This window comes from Lygodium microphyllum, chromosome 7 (assembly GCF_053477565.2).
Source record: "Lygodium microphyllum isolate KBCC chromosome 7, Lygodium_microphyllum_v1.1.10, whole genome shotgun sequence".
Lineage (NCBI taxonomy): Eukaryota > Viridiplantae > Streptophyta > Polypodiopsida > Schizaeales > Lygodiaceae > Lygodium > Lygodium microphyllum.
Window position 1 is genome coordinate 95,350,379 of NC_141141.1, and position 27,040 is coordinate 95,377,418.

The 27,040-nt window shown below is 43.7% G+C and overlaps 1 protein-coding gene and 1 pseudogene across 3 annotated transcripts in view; both read left to right on the plus strand.

Annotated features, from left to right (window-relative positions):
- The first annotated feature begins 854 nt into the window (after positions 1 to 854).
- LOC148033718 (sodium/calcium exchanger NCL1-like) overlaps positions 855 to 27,040 on the plus strand; it is a 190,993-nt gene continuing 164,807 nt past the window's right edge. For 2 of the 3 annotated variants that reach the window (XM_087681695.1, XM_087681697.1), the window contains exon 1: positions 857 to 1,150. In XM_087681695.1, coding sequence (XP_087537821.1) covers positions 1,089 to 1,150 — 62 coding nt within the window. In that variant the 5' untranslated portion in view covers positions 857 to 1,088. Of the gene's footprint in view, positions 1,151 to 27,040 lie in introns of all 3 variants that reach the window. The other variant, XM_087681696.1, reaches the window with a different exon arrangement.
- LOC148033719 (uncharacterized) lies at positions 7,960 to 16,192 on the plus strand (annotated as a pseudogene).

Here is a 27,040-nt window from a genome sequence, read left to right on the forward strand (position 1 = left end):
GGATTCTCTTGAATTCCTTAGAGTGGCACTATCACCACCAAAAGGGTTTAAGGCTGGATTGGGAATTGAAGATTTAGCTTTAGTGTGGGTAGAATACCCTGAGCTATGGATGGTGTGATTTTAGGTGTGGGTTTAATACCTTGGACTTTGCACAATTTTGGTGACAATTGTCATGTACACGGCCAAGTTTCTAACAAAATGTACAAAACCTATTCTTTTTAGGAAAGTAATGCCAAAAAGGGTCTTTGTGATGTTTTAACTTTACCACTTCCTTTTTGCTTCAATGAAGGGGAGATTGAGCATCGGTATGGTCTGTGTTTAGGATAAACTAGAGAGGGTGGGATTGGAAATGTGTAGGTAATTCCTTTCCACTTCTTGTTTTCTTAAGTGAAGGAGGTGACTCATCAACACAAGAGGGGAATTCATACACTTGAGTAACTAGGGAGGGTGGTATAATGTGCTTGGGGGCGGGGGGTGGTTCCCACACAACTAGAGTAGTGCTGATATGGAAGAGATACATATGGTACATCTTTGTGTGTTTAATGATGGCATAAAGTCTAATGTGCACCAATGATGATGCATTAAACAAATATATTGCTTTGGAAACTAATAGAAAATATAGACACGAAGATCATACTATCATGATTAAGATAGTTTCTTATTGTAGAAAAGGGCACTTTTATAGGCTTAGTAATTGAGGCAATATTGCCATAATTTCTATAAAGAAGACCACACAAAATTAACAAATAATTGGTTGATAACAATTTGAATCACTTTCACTTGACGTCCATTAATGTCCTCTAAAAGATACTTACTTTGGATGCCTCGTAATGGATGTCATGTGAAAGACACTCTTCTAACCAACCATAAAGATTAACGTTTTCTACATGACGGAACTGGCTGTCATGTGAAGGCCATTAAAAATAATGTTTTCTGGATGATGATCGACCAAGACTCTTGTAGCCATCACTGCTTAAGCTCAACTAGAGCTTCATAACCAGGCTTCTGCAAGCCTGCCCATTGATGCATTGGTAGCTTGGTCCGACCACCCGTAACCTTCATCCGATTGCCTGGATACCCGTAACCTCATGGCCAGCTTGATTCAATTATCCTTTACCCCATTGCCAAGGCACCGTACAGAATTGGGCAGGTGTGTTGCTTCATCTCTGTATTAAGTTGCTATGTACGAGAAATCCATGTGATAGCTCAAATTCTTGTATTTAGGCGATTGCAATGTTCCAGCGTCTTTGATTCCATAGCAGATGATAGCTCAAATTTGTGTATTTAGGTGATTGCACAGATTGCTGTGTCTCTGAGTTTGGTATTCCTGTTGCATTTTGCTGTTTCTCATGCTTCCATTTGAGTTTTTGGAGGAAGGTGTCTATTGTGTCTTTGCTTTTGTCTTTTTCTTCTCCATCGGACTGAAATTGAACTTCAAGCCATGGGGAATCCCGGTGCCCATCGCACCCTGGTGGAAGGATGTATCATTGTTCCGTCGAGCTAATATCTGTATGCCTCTGTAGAAAGGATGCATAGTAGCATGTTTGATGTGCCGACTTCCGAACATTGGACTGGCTTAAAAAGTTAATATAGGCACCTTCTCATACTTTGACGACAATGCAGAGCAAGATTCCTGAGTAACCACAAGATCGTATCAATGTTGAGAGCTATAAGTGGACTCACAAGTTATATGTTGATACTTGAGAAATGTCCAGTAAGCTGAATTCTGCAGATTACAATATCACAGAGCTGCTAGATGAAGAGAAAGTGGATGCACAAGAAACAGTGCTGGATCTAATAATGGAACTGCAAGTTTACTAGTCCTACTTTCCCATGCAGCACAGGAGCCTCCATGTGACAGTGGATGTTCTAAAAACCTCACCAGAGGAATTTTGTATGCTGCAGCTGCATCGGTGCTGAATAGTGAAAATTAGCTGGAGTGCCACGTGGCAGCGCAGGACAGTTTCACACGTGCAGCAGTTGGACAGGCCATGTAAACAATTGCATTTACTGATCACAGTGATGATGTGGTAGTTTTTTCCTTTTTTGGCAGGCTTTTATGCAGTCGGCCAGATTTGGTAGGCCAACTGCTATTTCGACTGGCCCATATTTAGTGCTATAAATAGCAGATGTTCAGCACACATTCATATACTTCTGATTGCAGATCACGGGCTAAGACCGTGTAGAGATCGTGTTGACTGCTGTAGACCTCGAAGTGTATAGTAGGGTGACATCATCGAGGTGGAGATATGCAGACATACGCATTGCGCTGGTGTACATATATGCATTCTTATTCAGCATTCCTTCATTGCAGATCTTCTTATTCTTTTGTCTCTTTCTCTCTCTTTTTTTTCCGTAATGGATGTTATATTTATAAAGTACTAAGCAACAAAAGAGTTACAAAACTCATGGCAAAGACGCAGAGGAAATTGCCATATGCCAGGGAAGTAAGTCCTCCCGAGGGACTAAGTCAGAGTGCCGAATGAGATCTATCTGCCAATGCAACAGACCTTTAAGCCTTGCAATATGTCCCTGAACATTAGAGGCTGAATAAAAAAGAAAAGCATTCCAAATGGTCCAATTGTGCTAGTAGCCCTAGAATCGAAGAAAGTGAAACAAGATCTTTATATGCGACTGTGCCGGTGTGGGGTATTTGGGCCGTACAAAAACCCAATCAAAAGGGCTTAGCGAGAAACCAAGCACTGCTCGCCAAACCGCTGACAAGAGTGACCGGATTTTCTTAGCGAGAGGGCAAGAAATAAATCGATGACGGGCCGATTCCACACTAGTGGTGCAAAAGAAACAATTGCCGTTGGAGATTCGACGCTTAGAAAGGGCCGAAGCAAGAGGAAGACCACCAATCACATCACCCTCCAAAGAAAGACCTTGCATTTGAAAGGTGTCTTGTTCAACCAGCCCTCCATCACAGTTGCGTTCCACCATGATTGAGATTTACGCAATCCCTATACAGTATTAGCTTTAGTAACCAGCCATTGATGATCTTTAATCAGAAGATGATACACCTGGTTAGCTGAGGCCTTTTCCAAATTCAGCCGACTTGCAAGGTCCCAGTCCTGCTAGGGACAATCCGAAGCAAGGGCAGTAAAGGGTTGTTTGCTCTGGAGCACCAGCAAAAGCCGTTCCCATAAATCACGGTATCCACGAGGGATCCTGAAAAGCCTCCTGGCTGTACGAAATGATATCAATACATTGCGACTAGCAAGGGTGGCATCTACAACTGAAGTTAAGCCCAAACGTGCCATGTGGTTAAATTTTGGTCTGAACTCATGTTTGCCTTTCCAAGAAAGTAATCGCGAGGTTGCCAACAATTCCAATTGAAAAGAGTTAGTATCTAAGCGGTCCTTCGCTGGATGCCACCGAGTCTTCTAGAGAACCAATTTCCAAGAACATACCAAATGAGTAACTAGCCATTGATGATCTTTAATCAGAAGATGATACACCTGGTTAGCTGAGGCCTTTTCCAAATTCAGCCGACTTGCAAGGTCCCAGTCTTGCTAGGGACAATTCGAAGCAAGGGCAGTAAAGGGTTGTTTGCTTTGGAGCACTAGCAAAAGCCGTTCCCATAAATCACGGTATCCACGAGGGATCCTGAAAAGCTTCCTGGCTGTACGAAACGATATCAACACATTGCGACTAGCAAGGGTGGCATCTACAACTGAAGTTAAGCCCAAACGTGCCATGTGGTTAAATTTTGGTCTGAACTCATGTTTGCCTTTCCAAGAAAGTAATCGCGAGGCTGCCAACAATTCCAATTGAAAAGAGTTAGTATCTAAGTGGTCCTCCGCTGGATGCCACCGAGTCTTCTGGAGAACCAATTTCCAAGAACATACCAAATGAGCAAGTAGGAATGAAGAAGGACTAGAAAACCGAGAGTTTGCATTAAGAACATGCCACCAGGAGCTCCGAATTTGGGTATTACCATGCACAAGCCCGTGATCCTCAAGAAAATAACGGGCTATAAAGACCCACGGGTGATGATCCAAGCACATGGCACGAAAAAGAGACCAATGAAGTACCAGCATATGAGTTTCGGCATCCAAAATAGTCCCACTACCCATGCGTTTTTGGGTACATGCATGGGACCAAGAAATCCATGAAATGCCTGCATGCAAGGAGTCATTCTTCCATAACATGAAACGAATGTATTGAGTAAGAGCATTCAATGTAGCAGTAGTCCAAGGCAGCAATGGCAAGAAATATGTGAGCATTGGCAACATAATTGTCTGAGCCACTTTGAGGCGAACATGGAAGGGCCAAGCCAGCGACTTCCAATACAGAAACTTAGATGCCAGTTTCTGTGAAATCCACTCTATTAGTTGCTTTGGCCGAACATCAACACCCAAAGGGTACCCAAGATGCCTGACAATGGAACCACGGGGAATAACCATTCCCTGCCAGTCCAATGACTGCAAATCTGACTCCGTGCAACTGAGAATGGCTGATTTCAAAGTATTGATATGAAGACCATAAGCATGACCAAAGAGAGTCCAAACATCTAATGCTTTTGCGAAGATTATCCTCGTCTGCACACAAAATTATAAAGCTGTCATCAACCAAGGATTGACTAATGAAGTGCTGTCCAAAAGGAAGAGACAATCCAGCCAACTGAGAAGAGGCTACCATATGAGACAACATCGAAAGAATCGGATGAGTTGCAAGGGCAAAAAAGAGAGGACTCAAAGGGCAACCTTGTCTCACAGAGCGTGCAAGGACAAATGGCTTGGTAACACTACCATTTAGCATAACTCGCGAAGAAGCCGTAGCATTAATGGTGAAGATCAAACGAGACATCCAAGTACCAAAGCCCATATAGACATAAGTTCTGCAATGAAAGACCACTCTAAATAATCAAAAGCCTTTTCCAGGTCCAATTGAATCAATACCACCTCCTGATTAGAGTGCCTTGCATAGTCAATAGCCATTTGCACATTTAAGACATTATGCAGAATGTTTCGGTCCTTAATGAAACCATATTGAAGAGGATGCACAATGGCAGGAAGATGCTTATGGAGCCGATTCGCCATCACTTTGGAAAAGATTTTATACACCGAACCCATCAAAGAAATTGGTCGCCAATGTTTCAGCATTGACGGTGAAGGAACTTTTGGAAGCAGTTTGATAAGACCTTCTTTCCATGAGGAAGGCATGAACCCTGTTTCCCAAACCTGCTGAAACAAAGCCGTCAATGGTTTCACCAGTTGGATAGTAAAAACCTCAAAGAATTCATTGGTGAGACCATCCCAACCGGGACTTTTATCCTTGGGCAAGTGTAACGAAACATCCATAGCCTCCGCCTCACAAATATCTGTCTCCAAAGTAGTTTGCATGTCATGTGGAACCTGATTGCGGACTAAATCATAGAAAACTGAACGGGCATGAGTAACTTGGTTAGAAGGTGAAGGAGTAAAACCAAGAAGGTCTAGAAAATAATTCCTGCACATATTCACAATAGTCTGAGAATCAATGACCATTTGACCTTCTGCATCCTGGAGTCTAGTCATATTCTCTCGAGCCGGAGATGCATGTAAAGCTCGAAAGAACTTATGAGTCTAACAAGCACTATCTTGCAAATTCTCAGTCAAATTTTGCAATTTGGCTTGCTGATAAGATTTCAACTGAAACTCTTTAATAAGATCAGCCAAACGCATAGCAAGTGGCAGCAGAAATACATCATGTGGAGTCTCCACCAGTAGAGAACGAACCAAAGCTAGTAATTCCTCCGCTGCTTGTCGACACCGCCGACAAAGAGAGGCATGATGGATCCCATACTGCCGAACAACCCACTGTACATTAGAGAGCAATTGTTCAAAAGAAGCATTGTCCTTAGAGGAAAAGTCCAATAAAAATCTATCAATCAATTGCTGCATATAACCCTGAAAGATTGAATGCTTCAAATAAGACGAGTTGAAACGCAAGGGGAGTCTATCTAGAAATTGCTTGAAAGGTGCAATGGGTTGCGCAAGCATCTCAAGCTGTAGAGGAAAATGGTCCGACAGCTTTGATGTGGACTGTGAAGAATCAACACACATATTAAAATCCCCCATAAAAAAACCCCGTGTGCCAAGTGACAAGGAGATCTGCAAAGTATTCCAAAGATCCCGGCGGGATAAAGGGTCATTTGGAGCATAGAGGCCAAGTTACCATAAGATCTCTCCTTCAAATAAAACTTCAATTACCACAAAACGACCATGAACATCATTTTTAATAAGAACAGGCTGATATTTCTCATGTACAATCATAAGCACACCAGAATAATGCATAGCATGTGTCCCTGCATAAAACAAGCAAAACCCATGGCAATCCACAAATTTTCTTGCTTTACGTGACTCTTGTTCTCAACAGCACACAAGACATTCCACTGATTCTCATGCAATACAGTCCACATGGCATGTTGCTTATTGCAAGAACAAATGTCTCACACATTCCACGTGGCTATCTTCATGTATATTCAAAAAAGAAAATCAGGAACGAGGCAAAGCTTGCCTCGATTTAACCTTTTCTGCTAGAATGTCAAGGACTTCCTCATCCAAAAAATCAGCTAACACGGCAAAAGAGTTCTGACGGCCAGATTTAGAGGTAGACTGTGTATCCATTGTCTTGGGGATGGAACGGGGATAACGACGACCCCATGGAGTAATCATGTTACCTCGAGCGTCAAAAGCCAACTTAGTAGGTGGGCTCTTCGGACCGTCCGTATATACTTTCCTAGTAGGCTGATTGCAAGGAGCAGAAGAAACCATTGCATGAGCAGTGTGCTCTGAAGACAACGTTTCTTTCCTGTGCGTATAAGTACGCAAGGAATCTTGTGAAGCATTAGGCACAGTATCCGCCATGCCATCATCAAACCTTTTACCTTTTTTTGCACGTATATCTATCCAATCATTGCCACGGGTATCCAAACCCAAAACATGTTTACCTTTATCCAAAACTTTAGGTGGCTGGGTTGCATCCTGCGACGGAGCATCAAGCACCATATCTTCCATGGGAGGCAAAACATGCTCAGCATCTGAAATCGGTTGCTTCACTGGGCATTCAGCCATAAAATGCCCCAATTTTCCACATGAAAAACAATACCCTACAAAGTTACCCCATTTCAACTGAAAGTGTAAAGGATGTATGCCAGAGCAATTAAGACGTAACCAAGCAGGCCTTTTCCGAGCAGTGTCCCATAGTATACACAAACGGTTACAATTCATGGCCCTTAGGCTCGGGGGAACCAAAACAGTACCCACAACGGCCATGGCATCCTTTAACAATGGCCAATAGACAGCCGGACAGTTTTCCACTTCAACCCACACCGGGCATTCACGTTGAAGCAGGCGCTGAAAATCTGCCATTGGGCGCCATGGCACAACATGGACCAAACGGCGATCAAAGAACAATGGCAGTTTAGACAGCAGATCGGCACGATGCTTCTCAGATTTCAACAGCACCTCATAAAAGCCTCGGGGCCCAACAAAAATCTCTTCAACACACTCCCGTTATAGTAGACTTTGCAGCCATTGGCGAATATGGGAAAGCACTGAGATCCTACCAGTGAAGAAGAGTATAGTAGCACGTTCATAAAACATTGAGAATGAGGGCAATACATTTTTCGGGTCCACAGTGGCTTCCAGAACATCGTCAGTTCCAGAGTCAGAAAACGCTTCATGATTATGTTGAACATAATCACCAAGCAAAGTGTTGGCAAACTCCAACAAATGCTCCCAGTCAACATCATGAGAATCCACAGAATCAGAAGCAACCTGAGCATAAGAACGTTCCTGATGATCCATTGTATCTTCCGAAGTATGCTTGGTACGTTTGCCCGCAGGCTGGAAGTCAAGACCAGGGGGCATCTCCTGTGTGCAAGGATCCATATCCTCTGGTTCCTCTGTATCAGAATCCGGACCAAGAGCTGCCACCGTTTGGTCGATAAAGGCCATATCCAGACCAGCCATGTTGTATCACCACGTGTACAAGTCAGATGCAGAGCCACGATCTGCAAGTAAGATGACCTTCAAGCAGGGTGTGCTGAAGACTACTCGGATAGCAAGACTGTTTCTGTCTAGGACAGAGCTGCCCTTCTCCCAACGTAGCGTCTGTGTCTCAGGAACAGTTCAGGGCACCACACGAACAGGTTGCAGGCGGGCACGGGCAGAGGTCGTGGAAGGCAGGTACCGATGACAGGTTGCAAGCGAGGTACACACACACACACACACACTCTCTCTCTCTCTCTGTACAGATTAGTGAGCACTCTCGTCAAGGCGCTGCTTCTCTGACGACTGTCGAGATTAGGGTTTACAGCAGCTTGGCACCTCTACAGGCATGAACGAACGTGAGTAGGAGGACCCGCGGACAACACAATAGTCGAAGCAAGATGGGCGTCTGCAGGCGTAGCAATGTGACGGGGCAGTAAATAGGCGCAACAGAACACGGGACCCTCCAGCATGGCACTCAGGACCAGGACGCGCAGGCTTGACGGGACTGAAGGGCGACGGTATGGGTCCTGACCACCAGGATTGGTGGGCGACGGCTTATTCCGTCCGCACGTAGGTGGATGCAGGATAGGGAGCCTACCTCCACGAAGAAGGCTTTGTAGTTTGAGTGTTGGCAGAAAATAGTGGAGTATGAGTTGGATGCTAATGAGAGGAACGACACTTGGTACCTCGTGCCTTGTCCTACTCATCAGAAGGTGATTGGTGTCAAATGGATCTTCAAGACCAAATACCATAGTGATGGCACTTTGGATAAGCACAAGGCCCACCATGTTGTTGAAGGTTTTGCACAGCGTCTAGGAGTTGATTTCCGTGATACTTTTGCCTCCATTGCTCGCATGGCAACTATTGGAGCTATTCTTGCCTTGGTTGACCATAGGAGATGGCCGGTACATCAGCTAGATGTAAAGTTTGCCTTCTTGAACAGAGACTTGAAGGAGGAGATTGATGTAGAGCAGCCTCCTAGCTTTGGATTGTCAGACAGAAAAGTCTACAGGTTGAGGCCTTATATGGCCTCAAACAGGCTCTGTGTGCTTGGGACAAGAAGATAGACTTGTTCCTCCAAGAGAAGTTGGGATATTGACACTCCAATGCCGATCCACAACTTTATGTATACACTTTTAATGGAGGTTGTGTGTTATTCAGCCTTTAGGTGGATGATTGGATTGTGGTAGGTGACCATACCTTGATGGTTGAGCAAATGAAAGCAGCTTTTCATGAGAAGTTTGAGATGATGGATTCGGGCCTTCTCCACTTTTTTCCTGGCCATGAGATCTCTTAGACTCTCAGGGGGATCTTCATCTCCCAACAACGGTATGTACAGGAGCTCTTGGTTACGTTTGAGATGGAGGGATGCACATCCATTTTTACTCCTATGGATTTGAACTGGAAGGTCACTGCCCACTTAGATTCTCCTTTGGCTGATGCTACCCTCTATCGGTAGTTGGTTGGTTCTTTGATTTGGCTCCTCAACACTTGTGTTGACTTATGTTTTGCTGTAGGCTCGGTAGCTGACTTCATGAGTGAGTCCAAGATGGTGCATTGGTAGGTTGCTTGGAGAATATTGCAGTTCCTGAAGGGGATCCTCAATCTAGGGATCTATTATCCAGTAGGTGCAGATCGTTCAAATCTTGTGCTTACAGGTTCGAGTGATTCAGATTAGGCTAGAGATGTGGACCATAGTAGGTCCATGACAGGTTATTGCTTTACCTTGGGTGTAGATGCTATTTCTTGGAGTAGTAAGAAGCAACCCACGGTTGCCTTATCTTAGACTGAGGTGGAGTATCGAGCAGCATCTTCTACCACATGTGAGAAAGTGTGCCTTTTGAGGTTGTTCAAGGAGGAGCCTGGCTGCTCTTAGCTAGGTCCTACTACTCTTCGTTGCTTCAATGAGACTTACATTGCCTAGGCACGGAACCCAATGTTCCATGCTTGATGAAGCACATAGAAATACAGTGCCACTTCATTCGGGAGAAGCTTCTGGATGGGACCATAGATATGGAGTACTACAAGATGGAGGACAATCTTGTTGATTTGTTTACGAAGGCGCTTCCTCAGGCTTTACTTTGACAACATTCCATATCCCTTAGCCTCATGCTGCGTGTCCAGGATTTTAGAGGGGGTGTTAGAGTTATGATCATGTGAGATTAGGAAGTGATCATGCATTTTCTTGTTAGATAGGCATTCGAGAGCAGTTTGTTAGAGTTTGTGTGTTGTTGGAATGCCATGTGGCAGTGCAGGACAGTTTTGCATGTGCAGCAGTCGGACAAGCCACGTTAGCAGTCGCATTTACTGATCGTAGTGATGACGTGGCAGTTTTTACCTTTTTCAATAGGTTTTTATGCAGTCAGCCAAATCTGGCACAAGTTGGCCAGATTTGGCAGGCTGAGTGCTTAGGCTGAGACCGTGTAGAGATTGTGCTGACTGCTATAGACTTCGAGGTGTATAATAGGGTGACATCATCAAGGTGGAAATACGCAGGCATACACACTATGCCTGTGCACATATCTACATTCTTATTCAGCATTCCTTCATTGTGGATCTTCTATTCTTTTGTGCATTTCGTCCAGCAGCTAGAAAACCAGGAAGCACTAGGGGTTCTGGAGGTGTGGCCATACTATGCCGGGAAGACCTCAAAGGGATAGTGCAAGTAATGAAAAGAGATGATGATGCACGATATTTATGGATTAGGATACATATAGGCAGACCATAGGATATATTCATCGCAATATGCTACTTTCCTCCTGCAAATTCTACCTATGCCACACGAGATGGATCACCCTTTGATGTACTTTATGAGAATATCATGAGATATGCTAGCATTGGGGACATATTATTAGTAGGAGATTTCAATGCACGCACCGGAGATAGATAGAGTGACTTTTATATGCATGATAATGCCATGTTCAAAGAGATCGACATAGATGAAATAGGCCTACGTAGGAGAGCCCAAGATAAAGAAGTGAGTATCTATGGAACACGCCTATTGACTTTGGGAAGTGCACGTAGACTAGCCATCTTTAATGGTCTGCCACAATGGCCAGGATCTAACAAGTTGACATGTTGGAATCACAAAGGAGGGGCAAGTACTGTGGACTACTTGATAGGCTCACCAGCATTGATACTAGACATCCAAAACTTTAAGATATCTAAGAGACCAATTGGCATAGCAGCAGATCATGGTATTTTGACACTCATGCTCTCTTGTGTACATACGAAACATGAAACACCATGCCTCCCTAAACATCCCAAGTACTACTTTACAGAAGGCATCTCACACATCTACAGTGGTTCTTTGCAGACCAGTTTACATACATTGGACTCGAGTAGATCGTTGGAAGAATGTACAAGGGATTTAGCAGAGGCCATACATGGATCAGCCATGTATGCATTCCCACACACCTTGCCCCGATGTAGGCCCACACGATCTACTGCTTCCCAAAATAGGTGGTATGACGATGAGTGTAGAGTCACACGAGCTTGCCTACAGAGGGAAGTGGAGCTAGGCACTCAGACACATCACCAAGCAAAGGCGTTCTTCAAACGCCTTGTGCGGAAGAAGAACCGAGACTACTTAGCGAAAGCAGAAGCAGAGATATATTAGCTATTTTTGGGGCGGGATAGCAAAAGCGCATGGAAGATGTTCCATGAAAGACAGCCCCCCATACAGATTACATCACCAGATGCGTAGCTTGACTATGGGAGACAACTGTATAACTTGCTAGGACAGCCACCTATGCAGCCCCCACAAGCTTGTAGGCCAACACAGTGGTCTTTCCTCACATGGAAAATACTTAGAGATGCAATTTATAGATTACAAAATGGGAGGGCAAAGGATAAGGATGGACTAGTAGTAGAACATTTCTCACATGCTTGTGACATATTAGCACCGATATTAGCACATATGTTCAATAGAGCAGTATGTGAAGGTTTTCCTATGAGTTGGTCAAACAATACTATAATCCTGCTATTTAAAAGTGGTGATCCCCTGATTCCTAGCAACTATAGGACTATCATGATTGGTCATGCTTTGGCCAAGATATATGGATCTATATTGGAGCGTGAACTCAGTGAATGGGCTGAAATGCAATGCAAGAGAGCACAAGGACAGGCAAGTTTCAGATGAAGATATACCATGCTGGACCACATTCTCACACTTAGAGCCATTATTGAGGAGGGTCGAGCCTGAGACAAGAGGATCTATTGTTGCTTTGTAGACTTTCGCAAAGCTTTTGATACAGTGCCTCGTACACGCATCATGCAGAGATTGCAGGACATTGAAGCACCAGAGGGTATACGATGGGGTGTCTATGCATTATATGAGGCAGTGATAGGTCATGTATGAGCACTTGGGGGGCTATCAGAGAGGATTGACAGTACCATAGGAGTGAAACAAGGATGCCCACTTTCACCCACATTATTTGGTATACATAGATGAAGTGTCTGATTACATAAACCAAGGAGAAGGAGCTGGAGCTAGCCTGGCAGGGGTGCTGATACCGATATTACTGTATGCAGATGATATTGTTCTCATTTCAGACTCATCGGAGGGATTGCAGTGCCATCTAGACGCTTTGCACATCTTCTGTAGAGACAAAGACATCACAGTGAACCTTGGGAAGACCAAAACCATTGTTTTCAATACTTCAGCAGCATGGGTGACTAGATCTATGTACCAGTTCACATTTGGGGGAGACATACTGGAGCATGTGAGGGAATATGTCTATTTGGGAGTCACCTTCTCTGGCCCACGTTTTTCATTGAGAGGGGCATCGGAGGTACGTCTGGCACGTGGATATGCAGCACTAGGGGCACTCGAGAGTCAATGTGCTCACATATCGTTCCAGGAGCCCCCCACCAAACTCTGGTTGTTTGACACCCTAGTCACACCTACATTACTATATGGATTAGAGGTATGGGGTTGCACCTTGTACCACAGGCGTCTTAGTCGACTCACTGATCAGATTGGAATAGAGAGGGATTATTATGATGGTTGGGATAGCGTGGAAAGGCCATTGATCATGATGATAGCACGCATGATTAGGAGTAAGCCCTCCACTCTACATCTCATTGTCAGACTAGAGCTAGGGGTAACACCTATAGTTACGGAGGCAATCTTTAGGGCAGTGACCTTTTTGCACAGACTATGGGAACTTCCACGCCATAGATACTCTAGATTGGCACTAACCTCATCTAGACAACTAGCAGTTGGAGGCGAGAAGAACTGTTGGTTTTCACAGATGACTATTTGGATGAGTCTACATGGTTTGGATATTGATTGTCTTCCACCTTTGGATTATAGCCTTGACTACCCTAGACTTTCTCTCAGCTAATCAGAGTTGAACCAGGTGATCAGAGCTGATATCTTGAGGATTGAGACAGCAAGGACATGGATGCATCCACCACTCCCTCTAGGATCAAGGATGGAGTTCTACAGGAGTCATTTCTTGCGTCTCTCTAATGATGGTTTCACTATTCGGCCAGCATATATGGACATTCACCTCTCCCATAGCGTACGGGTTGCTATCGGATAGATTCGCACCTCCTCACATAGGCTTGAGATGGAGACAGGCAAATGGACAAATACCCTAGCAGAGGATAGGACTTCCCAGCTCTGTGGTCGAGAGCCTGAGACGGAGGAGCACTACATATGCAGATGCACAGTATACTATGACATATGAGGACGGTACCACTGCCTCTTCCGTGATGGATTTGGACCCCTTCGTCGCGTCATGGAGTACGAGGACCAGAGATGCCTAGGTCTTTTCCTCCTGGAGCGAGGCACCGAACTGCACTACTACGAGACAGGAGGCCAGCTCACCGAGAGGGACACACACAGAGAGTAGTGACAGACTTCTTCTACAGAGCCGACCCTACTAACACTACTAACCTAGCAGAGACAGAGTCACCCCTCTAGACACCTTACAGGCCACAGCGTGGTGTCACATTGGATAGAGCCACTTCCCTTCGTCGAGCACGACGACCCCATCTACCAAGACCGCGTTCGAGGAGGCCACACCACAGTCGGATTAGAGCCATTATCACGAGACACCGTAGACTCACTACGAGGCATATCAGTGAAGCAGCTAGGGATCGCATCATAGCTGAGATCATGTACAGATCTTGAGATCACCTACAGCCCATAGTCCCCACCACACTTTTGTGCATGGTTCTATCAGATTTGGTTCTCCTTTCCTTTCCTTTTCTTTTCTATTGATGGAATAACACTACACATGGTTCAACCCTAGTATAGTCCCATCATATAGTTATTTTCAGTATTGTTTCATAGGCCACCCACTTATTTGTAATGTTATCTTTACCTTACTGATGAGATGGCACTAGACATGGATGTACTCTGGATTTTGTCTCATAGGCCACATTGGCCTTATGTAGACGTTAATATATCTTTCTTTCTTTCTTTCTTTCTCTCTCGCTCTCTCTCTCACTATGCCTGTGCACATATCTACATTCTTATTCAGCATTCCGTCATTGTGGATCTTCTATTCTTTTGTCTCTCTCTCTCATTGCGTCCGACTCCCATCTCTCTCTGGCGTGAGCCATGGGATGGTGGCATGAGTCACGGAATGGTGACGAGACGGGGTGGTGACGAGACGGGATGCTGGCGTGAGTCACGGGATGGTGACGAGACGGGGTGGTGACGAGACGTGTCTAACGTGAGTGACGGGATGCTGGCATGACGGATGTGTTTGGCGGGAGTGACAAGAGCTGACGTGACTGTCATGACCGTCCTACAAGAGGCGGCTGTCTGGTGGAAGCAACGATAGTGACAGTAGTCTGGCGGGACTGGCGTGAGTGCTGACCCGAAGGAGCTGCTTTGCAAGGTCACGACTCTGCATAGGGAGACAGCCACTGTCGTGCAGGGACGTGAATGTACTCAGAATGACATGAATGCTGGCCTGTCTATACTGTGTCTTGGTGACTGCAAACAGTGTGAAGGCATTCGGGCTTGTAAAAGATTACGGGGCTTGCCAAAATTTAGTGAGGGGTTAGGAAAACCCTGGAAATTTGCAGGAATCACAGAATTTGCTCTGATTTTGGCAGTACAAAGTACAAGCTGAGTGGCTTTGCACACAGAGTGTGTGAGAGATGGATAATGTAGACAAATGCAAGCATCAAACCGTGGAAAATGAATATCTGGGAGACGAATCTGATCAAGAACTAGCACAACCGTCCATGGAAGCAATGTTCAACACCCCTTCTAAGAACACACGGTACAAGACGTATGGCCGTAGGGTCCGTGATTGGACTGTCTCCCCAGCATCTGACAGGCATGGAAAGACCTCACGTACCATGAATGAAACTCACGCACCATGAATGAAAAGAAATATGAAGAAATTCATCTCATGATTCGCTTTGAAGTACGAATTATGAGACAAGAATTGGAGAGAGAAATACGAGAGTAGGTCAAAGCCGAACTGATAGTAAATCAGAGGACAGAAATGCAAGACATGTAGATAAAGATTAAGAATGACTTACAGGCACAAATGCTGTCCGAAATGCACACACTGAAAATTGAAATGCTGAAAGTGGTAGATGCCTACAAATGTGAAATCTTAGAACTGGAGAAAGAATTGAATACATTTAAGAAAAAAGAAATGAACGTGCAAGAAGAACTACAAAAAGAGAAAGAGGCTTTGAAGGCATGTGAAAGGGAGGTTCACTCATGGGCAAAAGTGGCAAAGATAACACAGAAGCAGATAGAAGAAGCTAGCCCATGGATTGAGGTAGTAAAAAAGAATAAGGGAACATCTGTGAACAAGACTGAAGTAATGAATGCTACCTTGGAAGAAGAGGCTAGGAGACGGGCTAGGGTTTTACATGTACGGGTAGTAGGATGGGAGGAGAAGAGCAGCCCATAGGAAGATGCTAAGACACTTGCTGACAAAATTGGGGCTTTAGACGTACCTATCGTCAGTGCTTGGAGAGTGGGGAAAGAGGACTCTAAGTCCAAGGCTCTAATTCTTCGCTTTGGGGACATAGAGAAAAAAAAGGCCTTCCTCTCCAAGAGGAGAGCCCTCAAGGGTGAGAAGATTTATTTGGATGAGAACCTTATCCCAGCACAAATAGCGCATCGCAGAGAACACATGCCCAAGGTATTGGAGGCTCGCAAAGAGGGAAAGTGGGCTATTTATAGGGATGGACGAGTCATCATCACTGACAAAAGGACTTCATGACGGTACGAGGCCTATGAGACACTTTGGATGTCAATATGAAATTGTAATGGAGCCCTACGCTTGGATGCTGGTTACTTTGAAGATAGCTTCCGAAACATAGATATAGCAATGTATACACAAACACATCAATGTAAAGGTAGCCGATTACCAGACGTGCGGGGATATAGGTGGGAAAGTGCATTTCGTCCAGCAACTAGAAAACTAGGAATTACTAGGGGTTCTGGAGGTGTGGCCACACTATACCGGAAAGACCTCAAAGGGATAGTGCAAGTAATAAAAAGAGATGATGATGCACGATATTTATGGATTAGAATACATGCAGGAAGACCACGTGATATATTCATCGCAATATGATACTTTTCTCCCGCAAATTCTACCTATGCCACACGTGATGGATCTCCCTTTGATGTACTTTATGAGGATATCATGAGATATGCTAGCACTGGGGACATACTATTAGTAGGTGATTTCAATGCACGCATTGGAGATAGACAGAGTGAATTTTATATGCATGATAATGCCATGTTCAAAGAGATCGACATAGATGAAATAGGCCTATGCCACTATCATGTTGGACTTGTGGATATCTAGGGCACATTTCATCTCATTTCCTTGAAAAGGAGCAAGCAAGCAAGAACAATGCTGATTTGAGATGTGTATAGTGTGGAGTTATACATTTGTACACCGATTACCCTAGAGAGAAACCCTCCACTAGTATGGCAATTGTGCCATCAATACTATCATTTCTAATCATGAAGCCACACCAATCCCACTAACCATTATGACCCAAGCTCAAATGATGTACACCAATACCTCATTACCTAGACCTAGCAATTTAGATGCAACATCTCATGGAAAGAAGTGACAGAGAAGGAGAAGGAAGAAGGTGGACGCCAAGATAACACTCAAAACTAATAGTGCCACGCCAAGGATAAAGAAGTGAGTACCTATGGGACACACCTATTGACTTTGGGAAGTGCACACAGACTAGCCATCTTTAATGGTCTACCACAATGGCCAGGATCTGACAATTTGACATGCTAGAATCACGAAGGAGGGGCAAGTATTGTGACTACTTGATGGGCTCACCAGCATTGATACCAAACATCCAAAACTTTAAGATATCTAAGAGACCAATTGGCATAGCAGCAGATTATGCTATTTTGACATTCATGCTCTCTTGTGTACATATGAAACATGAAACACCATGTCTCCCTAGACATCCCAAATACTACTTTACAGAAGACACCTTACACATCTACAGTGGTTCTCTGCAGACCAGTTTACATACATTGGACTTGAGTAGATCGTTGGAAGAATGTACAAGGGATTTAGCAGAGGCCATACATGGATCAGCCATGTATGCATTCCCACACACCTTGCTCTGATGTAGGCCCACACGATCTACTGCTTCCCAAAATAGGTGGTATGATGATGAGTGTAGAGTCACATGAGCTCGCCTACAGAGGGAAGTGGAGCTAGGCACTTAGACACATCGCCAAGCAAAGGCGTTTTTCAAACGCCTTGTGCGGAAGAAGAACCGAGACTACTTAGCGAAAGCAGAAGCAGAGATATATCAGCTATTTTTGGGGTGGGATAGCAAAAGCGTATGGAAGATGTTCCATGAAAGACAGCCCCCCATACAGATTACATCACCAGATGCGTAGCTTGACTATGGGAGACAGTTGTATAACCTGCTAGGACAGCCACCTATGCAGCCCCCACAAGCTTGTAGGCCAACACAGTGGTCTTTCCTCACATGGAAAATACTTAGAGATACAATTTATAGATTACAAAATGGGAGGGCACAGGATAAGGATGGACTAGTAGCAGAACATTTTTCACATGCTTGTGACATATTAGCACCGATATTAGCACATATGTTCAATAGAGCAGTATGTGAAGGTTTTCCTATGAGTTGGTCAAACAATACTATAATCCCGCTATTTAAAAGTGGTGATTCCCTGATTCCTAGCAACTATAAAACTATCATGATCGGTCATGCTTTGGCCAAGATATATGGATCTATATTGGAGCATGAACTCAGTGAATGGGCTGAAATGCAATGCAAGAGAGCACAGGGACAGGCAAGTTTCAGACGAGGATATACCACGCTAGACCACATTCTCACACTTAGAGCCATTATTGAGGAGGGTCGAGTCCGAGACAAGAGGATCTATTGTTGCTTTGTAGACTTTCGCAAAGCTTTTGATACAGTGCCTCGTACATGCATCATGCAGAGATTGCAGGACATTGAAGCACCAGAGGGTATACGATGGGGTGTCTATGCATTATATGAGGCAGTGATAGGTCATGTACGAGCACTTGGGGGGCTATCAGAGAGGATTGACAGTACCATAGGAGTGAAACAAGGATACCCGCTTTCATCCACATTATTTGGTCTATACATAGATGAAGTGTTTGATTACATAAACCAAGGAGGAGGAGCTGGAGCCAGCCTGGCAAGGGTGCTGATACCGATATTACTGTATGCAGATGATATTGTTCTCATTTCAGACTCAGCGGAGGGATTGCAGTGCCATCTAGACGCTTTGCACATCTTCTATAGAGACAAAGACATCACAATGAACCTTGGGAAGACCAAAACCATGGTTTTCAATACTTCAGTAGCATGGGTGACTAGATCTATGTACCTGTTCACATTTGGGGGAGACATACTGGAGCATGTGAGGGAATATGTCTATTTGGGAGTCACCTTCTCTGGCCCACGTTTTTAGTGAGAGGGGCATCGGAGGTACGTCTGGCACGTGGATATGCAGCACTAGGGGCACTCGAGAGTCAATGTTCTCACATACAGTTCCAGGAGCCCCCCACCAAACTCTAGTTGTTTGACACGCTAGTCACACCTACATTACTATATGGAGCAGAGGTATGGGGTTGTAGCTTGTACCACAGGCGTCTTAGCCCACTCACTGATCAGATTGGAGTAGAGAGGGATTATTATGATGGTTGGGATAGCATGGAAAGGCCATTGATCATGATGATAGCATGCATGATTAGGAGTAAGCCCTGCACCCCACATCCCATTGTTAGAGCAGAGCTAGGGGCAACACCTATAGTTACGAAGGCACTCTTCAGGGCAGTGACCTTTTGGCACAGGCTATGTGAACTTCCACGCCATAGATACTCTAGATTGGCACTAACCTCATCTAGACAACTAGCAGCAGGAGGCGAGAAGAACTGTTGGTTTTCACAGATGGCTATTTGGATGAGTCTACATGGTTTGGATATTGATTGTCTTCCACCTTTGGATTATAGCCTTGACCGCCCTACACTTTCTCTCAGCCGATCAAATTTGAACCAAGTGATCAGAGCTGATATCTTGAGGATTGAGACAGCAAGGACATGGATCCATCCACCACTCCCTCTAGGATCGAGGATGGAGTTCTACAGGAGTCATTTATTGTGTCTCTCTGATGATGGTTTCACTATTCGGGCAGCATATATGGACACCCATCTCTCCCATAGCATACGTGTTGCTATCGGATAGATTTGCACCTCCTCACATAGGCTTCAAATGGAGACAGGTAAATGGACAAATACCCTAGCAGAGAATAGGACTTGCTAGCTTTGTGATGGAGAGCCTGAAACGGAGGAGCACTACATATGCAGATGCACAGTATACTATGACATACGAGGACGGTACCATTGCCTCTTCTGTGATGGTTTTGGACCTCTTCGTCTCGTCATGGAGTACGAGGACCAGAGATGCCTAGGTCTTTTCCTCTTGGAGCTTGAGAGGTGCTGAACTTTACTACTACAAGACAAGAGGCCAGCTCATCAAGAAGGACACACAGACAGCAGTGACAGACTTCTTCTACAGAGCCGACCCTACTGACACTACCAGTCTAGCAGAGATAGAGCCACCCCGCCAGACACCTTACAGGCCACGCCGTGGAGTCACATTGGATAGAGCCATTTCCCTTGGTCGAGCACGACGACCCCGTCTACCAGGACCACGTCCGAGAAGGCCACAGCACAGTCGGATCAGAGCCATTATCATGAGACACCGAAGACTCACCACTAGACATATCAGTGAAGCAGCTAGGAACCGCATCATAGTTGAGATCATGTGCAGATCTTGAGATCAACTACAGCCCATAGTCTCCACTACACTTTTTGTACATGGCTCTATCAGATCTGGTTCTTCTTTCCTTTCCTTTTCTTTTCTATCGATGAAACAACACTACACATGGTCCAACCCTAGTATAGTCCCACCGTATATTTATTTTCAGTATTGTTTCATAGGCCACCCACTTATTTGTAATGTTATCTTTACCTTATTGATGAGATGACATTAGACATGGATGTACTTTGGATTTTGTCTCATAGGCCACATTGGCCTTATGTAGACATTAATATATCTTTCTTTCTTTCTTTCTTTCTCTCTCTGTCTCTCTTTGTGTTTGTTCACTCTATCCACACTTCCACACTATTGCACTATAACATGGTATCAGAGCAGCAAGGACCAACTAAGTGAGAACCTACCTAGGTAGGAGATTTCAGTGTGAAACAAAGCTGCGTTTTTAGCGTTCGAGGGCAAGTGGGAGGGTTGCGCATTGGAACAGGGTTGAGGTGAGTGCTCGGTGAGTGCGGGCGTGCGGGAAAGGAGCAAAGTTGTTGTTGATTGAAATGGAGGAAGGCTGCGTTTTTAGCCTTCAATTGCAGATTTTACCTTTTCATTGCCTTCAGCGAGTGAAGAAGGAGCGGCATGAGCAGAGAAGAGCCCTAACAAAGTGCGTTTTCACAGTCAGAGGGGGCTGCTTTGTGTTTTTGCAAGCATTTCATGTGAATGTCTTCTCACTTGCACTTATGACACACCTATGATTGATTCAACATTTAATGCTGCTGAAATGCAGCATACATGGTATTTTGATAGTGAGGCATCCGGCCACATCGCTTCTCAAAAGCATTTGTTTACATCAGCCCTCGTGGGGAAGAGAGTTTCTTGTGCAAACAGCTCTACCTATGATGTTTGTAGCATTGGTACCTTTGTGATCACTACTATAGATGGATTAGCATTTCACTTTATGGATATATTTTTTATGCCTCGGATTACTAAAAACCTTCATTGAGTTTCAGCTTTCAATAAGAAAGGCTTTCAAGTCATCTTTGAAGATGACAAATGCATTGCTAGAGATAGAGAGCTTGATTATGCTCCTCGGTTGTAAGGTACCTTGTACAAAGGTCTTTTTTTGTTGGATTCTGTTGAGATTTACAATCACACCCATTGTGGCCTCTTTGTATGAGGCAGTTTTGGGCTTAGGACATGTAGGCAAATTGAATCCCATATGCACAGGAAGGGAAACTGCTACCCATCCAACAACTATAAAGCATTGTACTTGACTACCACTTTTACATATATATGATGAATGCAATATCATGATGCTTTACCATTTCAGTTAGTGTCTTGGTCATTGTCAATCTTATACACAAGATTGTGTTTATAAGTCCAAGTCTCAATCTTGAAACCTAATTCACTTGTGTAACCAGTCAAGTTTTGTCTATGTCATCATGAGCTTAATCTTTGTCTTCGATCCACCATAGCCACTGCTATGCTCTAGATCCTGCGTCTTTTCAACATGGTATCAGAGCCGAGTCGGGCATGGCTCAGCTCGGCTTAGCTCTTCTCTGTTCTCTCTCAGTTCCTTTTCAACTTTGGTCAGCTCAGTTCGAGCCCATGACTTCACCTCTCAACTCTACCTTCACTTGAGCTTCCATGGCAGCCATAGCCAGCTGCACCCTACCAGCTTGAAGCTCTTATATCTCACTCCACAGGTAAAATCTCCCAGAGCTTCCTTCTAGAAAAGTGTTCTCTTGCTTCCAGATCTTCTTCTTGTCACCTCAATCACTAACATCATGCAACCATAGGCTCAGCATTGTCAAAATTCTCAGTCATTGCCATAGCTTGCAACTATGACCTGCAGGACATACCTTGCTTGGAGTCCGTGGATCTTTCAATACAAAGCATATTTCCTCTTGCTTTCTTCTAGAGGATCATTCTTCAATTCAAGGCGCAACTCTCCATTAAGTTAAAGCTTGACATTAGCTACTCAGTGCTTCAACATTGCTGAAATTCCCTCATGCTGTCTAGAATTGCGCCCGTGCTGATCGAATGCCCTGATCTCTCTCTGTGCAGTGTGATTCCAGCCGCCATCATAGGGCATTGATAGCCCATAAAGTAAGCTTCATTTCTATATAATTTTTTAAAAAAATGATCAAGTATAGCTCCTGCAATGTTCAAAAAACCAGGCCACTGTTAGAAACCCTAATTGTGACTCCATAGCCATTTTACCTAAGCTCAAAAATCTCATCATTTTCTCTCTCTTGCCACCTGGAGCAACCCAGTGCCACTCTGATCTACTATCCCAGCATCAAATCAAGGAGGGGAAGGACTTGGAAAAATCGAAGAAGGATCGATGATCCCGAACTAAGAAGATTCAAGTTCGACATCAACTTAGACATAGTCTTTACATAGTGTGTTTTCATAGTGTCATTACTTGTGTCTCTTGACACACTGTAATATGCTTTTCCACTGATTAAATCTGAGAATTCTGGAGTTGATTTGCTGTTGCTCCTTGGTCATGATAATGACGAATAAGAAGATCTTAATGCGGATGCAAAGCAACATTACTCTTGTTGCTCACTTGCAGTACATAGAAGTCTTGTTTGCATCACTTGCAGGTAATGTTGGAGCTACCTACACCAAAGAGCAATCAATGATCTTATCTAAAGACCTTGAAGATGCTCCAGACACTCTACTTAACATGCCAAAGAATGAGATGTCTTTGCTTGAGGGGGACATTGACATGAAGACTGAAGCTGCAAGCAAAGTGAAGAATAAGTACAGGATTAAAAAGAGCAAACTGGACTACACCATTAAGAAAACCTACAATGAATTGAAGATCTATGTTAAAAGAAATGCTGAAAACTGCAAGGGCTTGCCGGTGGTCCTTGACCTAATTTTTTACTAGACTTTTTCCAGCCTTGTAATGCCTAGCCCAAATGCCTTTATCATAGGCTTGTAAACTCCTCATGTAGCCATGTACTACAACCTTTGTATACTTTGTGAGGCCCTTGTTATAGCCTTTGGATGACCACCAAGTTTGTGGTACCCACACTTAGCCTTTTCTACGACAGCCTCTGGTGTTTTGCCATGTCTATGGTGTGCCCACACTTTGTAGGTGTTGCTTTCACTAAAGCCTCTACACACTTTGTACTTTTTGGTTGTGATTGAGGAGTGGTGTTGAGATTTACAATCACACCCATAGTGGCCTCTTTGTATGAGGCAGTTTTGGGCTTAGGACATGTAGGCAGACTGAATCCCATATACACAAAAAGGGAAACTACTACCCATCCAACAACTATAAAGCATTGTACCTGACTACCACTTTTACATATACATGATGAATTCAATATCATGATGCTTCACCATTTTAGTTAGTGTCTTGGTCATTGCCAGTCTAATACACAAGATTGTGTTTATGAGTCCAAGTCTCAATCTTGGAACCTAATTCACTTGTGTAACCGGTCAAGTCTTGTCTATGCCATCATGAGCTTAATCTTCATCTTCGATCCACCTTAGCCACTGCCATGCTCTAGATCCCGCGTCTTTTCAACAGATACTTATGTGACGAGATATTATCATGCTTTGACAATTAGTATAGTTACTTCTATTATGCAAAATGCGTAGCTTTGGTATGCTCACTATGGTCATAATGGATGCTTTGCCTCTAGTTGATACTCCACCTCCCCATGCATGTGAGGAGTGTATACTTGGGAAAATGCATCGCTTTGCTTTTAAGAAGGGTGGTGCAATGCATGTTGTTTAGAAAATGCAGCTCATACACTTTGATGCGTATGGTCCTATGTGGACCAAAGTACTCAATGGCCATTTGTTTTTTGTTATTGTTATTGATAACGATTCTCGTTACACATGGGTGTACAGTCTCAAAGCAAAGTCAGATGCATTTCTACACTTCAACTCTTGGTTGCAAAGTTGGAAGCAAAAATAGGTTTAAAGGTGCAGACACTATGCACATAATCCTCACACTCAAAAGATTCTTGTTAGTAGAAACGTCATTTCTGTTGAAAATGCAGCCTATTCTCAGGATCGGTTTGAGATGCTAGCAATCTATGAGACTGGTGATGTCCTTGAGGGTCTTTTGCCACTTGCATTGGGATTTGTGCCTACTGTAAATGTAGAAACAGATGTATTACAATAAGCTATTGTTGCTCCATTTGCCCTAGATCAGCCCATGGTATCCTGTTTTGCCTCTAGTAGTGGACCCCAAGCAATTGAGCAAGAGAAAGGCCTGCTGTAAATGCAGCAAAAGCAATCTTGAGGGGGCTGTTACAGACTCTCTAGGAGAGTAAAATTGATGCTCCTTTGTCTCAATGCACTAGAGAGGCTACTAGACAGGCTGCTCATGATGTAGGGGAGGCACATTTTGTGGAAATTTGGAAGTAGATGCTCTTCTTGATGAGCATGCATTTGTGAGCTCACTTTTGGATGAGGATGAGCCTACTTCATTTGATGATACATAGCACGATGTACATTGGTTGTTGCAGACCATGGAAGAGGAGTTGGAGTCCATTGTCACTAATGGTACTTTGGATCTTGTTGAGTTGCCACTTGGCAAGAAGGCTATTGGCACTAAATGGGTTTTTAAACTCAAACACAAGGCTGATGATTCCATTGATAGGTACAAAGCATACTTGGTTGCCAAAGGATATGCTTAGAAAAAGGGCATAGATTTTGAGGAGACTTTTGTTCGTGCATCTGGCATGAGTACCGCTAGATGTGTTATTGTTATGGCTGCCCATCATGGATGGAAAGTGCATCAGTTGGACATTAAGACAACATTTCTTGATGGTGATTTGTATGAGGATGTTTATGTATAACAACCTCTAGGGTTTGTAGTCAAAGGCAGAGACACTTGGTTTGCAAGTTAAACAAGGCTTTGTATTGCTTGGAACAAGCTCTCTATGCATGGTATTCAAAGATATGCTTATTTGAACAACAAAGGCTTCAAGAATAGTTCAATTGCTCCTACTCTATACATTAAGAGTGAAGGAGGGGGGCGGGGAGTGGGGCATGTTGGTCATCATTCTTTATTCAGATGACATGCTGCTCATTGGACCTAAAGAGAAAAAATTGTAGATTTTAAGGCTGAATTGAAGAATACATTTGCTATGTTAGATATGGGCCTCTTACATTACCATCTGGGGAGTCAATTCACCCAAAATCAGCATGGTATCATTATGTCACAGTCACAATATGTGCAAAAGTTTCTACACAGATTTAATATGCAAATTTGTAAACCTATGAGTACTTATTACCCTATGAGGACATTTTCACCAAGGCTTTATCACATGAGAAGTTTGAGGCTTTCTACAAGCCCTTGAACTTATTACCCTTTGGTGATTGATGGTCCTTGTATTTCATCAGATTGGCATTGTGGGGGATATTAGAATTTGGAAATTTTGGGCAATGCCCAATCTAATTTATGTAGTGTGGACACTTATTAAATTGTCAAAGTATGGTGTGTCTTAGGGTTTTAAATGTGGTGACGCTGGACCCTAGAGTTAAGCTAATCCAACTCTAGTTAGGGTGTGGGAGGTTGGTTAGGTCAAGCTTAGATCTTAGTTGTACTTTGTACTTTCATTATGTCATTCACTCTTGAGCTAATATACTCTCTTGAGCTCACATTGTCTATTGTCTATTGTCTCTTGTTTCTCTCTTTTCCATAGCTAGCTACTTCTCATAAACTGGTTCTCCTTGTGGTATTTCTTTATCTTGTATTGCTCTAAGGTTGTAGATCTCCGTCAATCTTCCATACACTGGCTATTATAAAATGACCATCTAGCACCATTGGTTGGGCACAATTTATACCTTGATTGTAAAACAATCTAGGCTCAAATTGTGTCTTCAATCTCTTGCATGTGGGCCATAATAATTAGTGAATGGGCTACCCCTTGGTTCATCTACAAATCTCTTTGCCTCGAGCTGCAACACAAGTATTGGGTCCTCAATAATTGGGCACGGATCTTGAGGTGGTTGTGGAACCCTAATTTCTATTGTAAACTAGGGTTTTTAGTAGCAATTTCTACAATTGCTCTTCAGCCCAAACTGGAAATTGCTAAGAATGGTTGAGGGATTGTTAGAGAATGAGAGAGAGAGAAAATCAGCTTAAAAAAGTATCTTTTGATTGGTAGCTCTAATGGAAATTTTTATGGTGCCAATAGCTTCAAAAGGGGCTAAAACCTTAGTGCAATTGAGGAGCCTACCTCTTCTACTAGTGCATCAATGAGGCAGAGAAGGAAACCTACTACCCTTGTCTTGTGCTGCTGTGTGATTAGTTGTTGCCTCTCTTGTAGCTCATCCAACAATTCTTCCTTTCTCCCTCAGCCTCTCAATGTTGGAATGACTCTTAGTTAGGACCCTCCAATTTGCATGGAAAGTTTTGACAAATAGACACTTTTTTTGCCACTTGGTATCTTTCCTAAAGTAATTTCCAAGTTTATTTAATTAATTTTCAGAAATAATTTCTGAAAATTAACCAATTATTCTTTTGATCATGCCCAAGAATTGGCTAGTTTCTATCCACAATTAATATGCTAACTGGTGCACAGATCGGATGCTGTATGCTCACGTAGTGAATGCCGGAAGGTCCCCAAGAACAAAAGAACTCTATTTTTTGCACAAAACTCAAGGTAAAAAGCATGCACGACATGAACAAGAGACCAATTGGGTGCAATCTCCCCCCATGCCTTGTGTGAGCACTCCACAAAGCATGTATTTTATGTATTAATCATCTTCAAGCT